The sequence below is a fragment of the Hemicordylus capensis genome, chromosome 12 (assembly GCF_027244095.1).
Source record: "Hemicordylus capensis ecotype Gifberg chromosome 12, rHemCap1.1.pri, whole genome shotgun sequence".
In the NCBI taxonomy this organism is placed as follows: Eukaryota; Metazoa; Chordata; class Lepidosauria; order Squamata; family Cordylidae; genus Hemicordylus; species Hemicordylus capensis.
Window position 1 is genome coordinate 3,144,124 of NC_069668.1, and position 5,230 is coordinate 3,149,353.

Consider the following 5,230-nt stretch of genomic DNA (forward strand, 5'->3'; position numbering starts at 1 on the left):
CAAGTCTCCTGATGATCTCTCCCAGCGGTTTCATGTAGATGGCATGAAATGTTAAATAACAGGATAGAACGATGTTAAACAACATCGGAGACAATATGGAGCCCTGAGGGACACCATACAAAAGTTCAGATTTTGAAGAACAACAGTCTCCAAGAGACACCATCTGGAATCTGTCCGAGAGGTAGGAGCGGAACCACTGCAAAGCAGTGCCTCCCACCCCCAACCCCTTCAGACATTCCAGAAGGATACTATGGTCGATAGTATCAAAAGCCGCTGAGAGATCTAAAAGGACCAACAGAGTCACACCCCCTCTGTCAATTCCCAATTGGAGATCATCCATCAGGCCGACCAAGGCAGTCTCCACCCCACAGCCCACCCGAAAGCCAGTTTGAAATGGGTCTAGATAATCAGTTTCCTCCAAGAAAGAGGCCACCACCTTCTCAATCACCTTGCCCAGCCATGGAAGATTGGAGACAGGCCTGTAGTTACTCAACTCTGAAGGATCCAAGGCAGGCTTCTTCAGAAGAGGTCTAATGACTGCCTCCTTAAGACAAGGAGGCATCCTGTCTTCCCTCAGAGAAGCATTTATGATCTCTACCAGGCCCTCTACAACAGCTTCCTGGCCAGATTTTATAAGCCACGTCGGGCAAGGATCAAGAGGGCAGGTGGTAGGCTGCACGTCCAAGCAACTTGTCCACACGAACTGAACTGAATCCAGGGTCATCACATAAGGTGAGCTGCTGGACACCTTCGCATCAGATTCCATAACAATTGTGGAGTTTGAATCTAAGTCAGCCCAAATACGAGCGATTTTGTCCACAAAAAACTCATTTAAAAGGTCACAGTGAGTAATTGTTGGTTCCAAGAACTGATTCAAGGGGGAAGGGTCGCACATTAGCCCCTTCACGACCCTGAACAACATGAACTTGTGGACGCGATACAGGAGGAAAATAATCACTTCTTTGCCGCACGTATCGCCTGAGCATAGATCTTTAAATGTGCTCCATGTTGTAATCTGTCGGATTCGAGTCGAGTTTTTCTCCACTTGCGCTCCAGTCGCCTACCTTGCCGCTTCAGCCCCCGTAGTTCTTCCGTATACCAAGGGGCCAATTTCGAAGCGGGTTGGAGAGGATGCTTTGGAGCAATTGTATACACTGCCCTGGTGGGTTGATGATTCCAATTCTCCACCAGAGTGTTGACAGGGTCATCAGCAGAGCCAACACTAAATCCCTCCAAGGCTTCCTGGAATCCTATAGGATCCAGTAAACTTCTCGGGCGGACCATCCTAATTGGCCCTCCACCCTGGCGGAAGTGGGACGTGGTCGTGAGTCCTACCTTAACCAGATGGTGCTCTGTCCATGACCATGGGGAAATCACCAGAGTCCCCACCCACGGAACACCACCCTGTTCAGAGTGAAAGACCAGATCAAGCATGTGACCAGCAATATGCGTCGGTCCCAAGACCACTTGGGATAGGCCCATAGTCGTCATGGCCACTATGAACTCCCAAGCCACCCCGGACAAATGGGTCCCAAAGTGGACATTGAAGTCCCCGAGCACCACAAGCCAGGGAGACTCCAATGCCAAGCCTGAGACCAATTCCGTCAGCTTAGTTGTGAACTCTGTTGGGAAGCAGGGCAATCACCCTTAGCGGCACAGAAGGGGAAGCAGATAATGATCTTCTCACTCCACTGTTCGGTTTCTAGGAGACTGAGACACAGGCAATGTTCCGATAAAGCCCAGACCTAGGCAGCTGACCCCAGAAACTGCCGAGTCCCCCACCCTTGGTTCTAGTCCTGGTCACCGACCCCTAGCATGCAGTTCCCAGATGTTACCCAGAGGCTGCAGCCTGCAGTCCCACAAGGAGAAGCAGAAGAGTTCCTCTTGTCATAGCTAGCCATCATGGATGTGGGCGCGGAGTAGACCATGTTGGTGGGCTGGTACCGTTCCTCCTTGGGGGGGCAGGAGCAGCAGAGCAGGGCCCCTCCGAAAAAGAGGAGGAAAGAGGCGGCCCAACCGATGTAGAGGGAAGCCCCCAACTCCCACTTCTGGGACCCTGGCATGTAGAAGCTGTAGAAGTCGCGTATGATGGAACTGGCCGACCAGGAGACGGGGATGAGGGTCATGAGGCCAGTCAGCAGTAAGACAACGCCGGCGGCGATGGTGACCATGGATCTGGTGCGGTCGTCCGTGGCGCAACGGACGTACCGTGCCTTCATGAGGAAGACCAGGATGCAGAGCAGGCCAAGGATGATAGAGATGACCATCAGAGCCCGGGAGGCTTGCATGTAGACAGGGAAGCCCAGCCTGGAGTCGTACACCTTACATTGCGTCTGCCCAGGGTTCTGGAAGACGCACTCCATCCACAGCCCGACCCAGGTGACCTGAGCCGTGACGATGTTGGCCCCGATGAAGGCCGTCACTCTCCACATGGGCAAGGCACAGGACAGGATGCAGCCCACCCAGCCCAGTGTGGCCAGGGACACCCCTCCGATCTCCAGCCCCATTGACATCTTTACCATCTTGGATGGTCACAGTCGATGTTTGCTGAGCCGTGGGATGGTCTGTTGCTGGCGGGTGGCCTCTGAGTGCATTCGCTCAGGGACCCAAGCTCAGGGCTGGTGTATAATCATCACTGCAGCCAGGGCGGGCGGTTGTTAGCTCAGGCGGGGTGGGGCTTCGCCAACGGTCTCCCACCCTGCCCTTTCCTCGTACTGGCGTCATTGTTTGTTTGGGGAGATGGCATGGTTGAGAGATGGAGGCTTCGTTGGAAGAGGGAGGCTGGGGACGGGCCCACAATTCCAGCTAGTCATTTGCCGTGACTCGTGGGCTGACGTTCAGGTTGACAAGCAGAAGGCAAAATGCCTTCCCTGGGGCCTTTCCTCACTGGGACTTCCTTGGCTGAAGCTCAGCTTCTCAGCTGCTGCCCAGGCTCAGTTGCAAAATCCCCAATTCGTAGTGTACGGCCCTGGCTTTCTCAGCCCGGCCTCAGTTGCAAATGGGGCGGAGCCACCATTGGCCGAATGGGTTCAAAGAACCCAGGCTGACACCCGTCAGGGGCCGCACCTTGTGGCCCCAACACACACTGACATCAGACATGGGGGGGTGCAGGTTTAGTTCCCGAGCGGGGCTGCGGGGCCCCGTTCAGATGTTAAATGGCCGGCGCTGCATTTGCAGCACAGCCATTCCTGGCTGCGCCACGACCGTAGCACCGGCCCCAATCTAGCTCTCAAGCGGGGCGGTGCAGCCCCATTCCGGAGTTGTACAGCCAATGCTGTGTTCGCTGCGCGGCCAGAAGTGGCTCTCCTCTGTCTTTAAGGCAGGGAAGAGCTGCTTCTGGCCGCAGCTCTAACTCCCAAACGGGGCCCCGGGGCCCCATTCGGGAGCCAGACCACACACCCCACGTCTGACATCTGATGCAGGGGCATGGCTAACCCCCTCGTCTTACGTCAGACGTGGGGGGCAAGGTAAGCAGGGCCGCAGTGGCAGCCTGGCTCCGACACTGGTGGCAAAATACCCGATTTGGAATGTACAATCTTGGCTCTCTCAGCAAGCTTGCTGCCAAAGAGCTGCCCCTCATCGGCAACCTTCTGCTCGTTAGCCAGGCATTTCCCCGCTGCACCATTCGGTGGCTTATTGATGGAAGAGCGGTCTAGAAACATCCGTATTTATGTATTGCTATTGACACTGCTTCCTTCTTGGCCCACTGGGCTTTCAGAGATGTGCCTTAATCTGCCTGTGTCCCTCCCACTTCCCAGAAGATGGGGCTCGATGGTCGTCCTGGCCCTGCAGTTTGGGGGGAATGGCCCTCTCCATCCTGGGCTGCCTGGCCGCCATCTTGACCTGCGCCTTGCACATGTGGAAGGTGACAGCCTTCATAGGCTCCAACATCGTCATGGCCCAGGTCTTCTGGGACGGCCTGTGGATGAGCTGCGTCTACGAGAGCATGGGCCAGATGCAGTACAAGATCTGAGGTTCATTTCGAATTCAAACCAAGCTGCCCAGAGCGGTTCCATGCACACCCCTAAGAAACACCCCTGGCTCTGACTTGAATGGCGGAAATGTACTCCGGTAGAATCAGAGTCTTTATTATTACACTCACTGGCCAGATGGCAAAAGGTACAGACCAAAGTAGTAAAGAACATTTTAAATACTCAACAACCACCAGTTTGGTGTCAATATCCCAATAAGATCCGGTTCTAATCACAACTTAAAATAACCTAAAATGCAATTCTCTGAAAGATAACCGAATGCACTGCTTCAGTCCACTCTGGTCTGATGTTAACATAGACCTGTCCTCCATGAATTTGTCGGAACCCCTTTTAAAGCCATCCAAACTGATGGCAGAAATCCCACAGGTTAATTCTGTGCTGTGTGCAAAAGGCTTTCCTTTTGTCGGCCCTACATTTCCCGGCCATCAGTTTCATGGGACGACTCCTGGTCCTTGTGTTGTAAGAGACGCCTCCCTAACGTCGTGCATAATTCTATAGACCTCTTTCATGCCTCCCTTTAGTTGCCTTGCTTCCTAACTAAAAAGCCCCAATTGTTGTAGCCTTGTTGTCCCATAAGGAAGGTGCCCTCGGGATGAAAAGTGAGACCCTCTTTGTGGTAGGGCCCCACTGCGTGCAGGATCAGGGTTGGCAGAATCCAATGCTACGGAGAAAATTTGCTATTTCAGGTCCCCTGCAAACAGAGATTGCTTCTTGGGACACACCTACGGCCACTAAGTTCTATCCATGAGGATCCTAAGACAGTATTTCAGTTGCATGGTGCTTTTGCGGGCAGGCAAGCAGCCAAGCTGTACGTATACAGGAAAGCTGTTGCAGAAAAGCTAAAGGTGGAGCAAAGAATAAAAATAAGAATTGAACGCTGGCCAGCAAAAAAGGAGACTAGAAGTGTGAGCACGGGAAGAGATTCCCCTCAGGGGATGGAACCGCTTTGGGAAGAGCAAGAGGTTCCAAGTTCCTTCCCTGGCAGCATCATCTCCAAGACAGGGCTGAGAGAGATTCCTGCCTGCAACCTTAGAGAAGCCGCTGCCAGTCTGTGAAGACAATCCTGAGCTAGATAGACCAAGGGTCAGACTCAGTATATGGCAGCTTCCTATGTCCCTATGATTTGCCCGGAGAGCCCACTATTCTGTTGGGAGATGAGCCTTTGCCGGTCAAGATTAACACAAATGTGGAGTCGTGTTACGAAAGCAGAGTTTTATTGGGGTGGGTGGGGAGGAAAG

The 5,230-nt window shown here is 53.4% G+C and overlaps 1 protein-coding gene across 1 annotated transcript; it reads right to left on the reverse strand.

Annotated features, from left to right (window-relative positions):
- Positions 1-1,790: 1,790 nt before the first annotated feature.
- On the reverse strand, positions 1,791-2,513 carry LOC128336116 (claudin-3-like). Its single transcript, XM_053275289.1, has one exon. The coding sequence runs from the start codon at positions 2,511-2,513 to the stop codon at positions 1,791-1,793; it is 723 nt and encodes a 240-aa protein (XP_053131264.1).
- Positions 2,514-5,230: the final 2,717 nt, after the last annotated feature.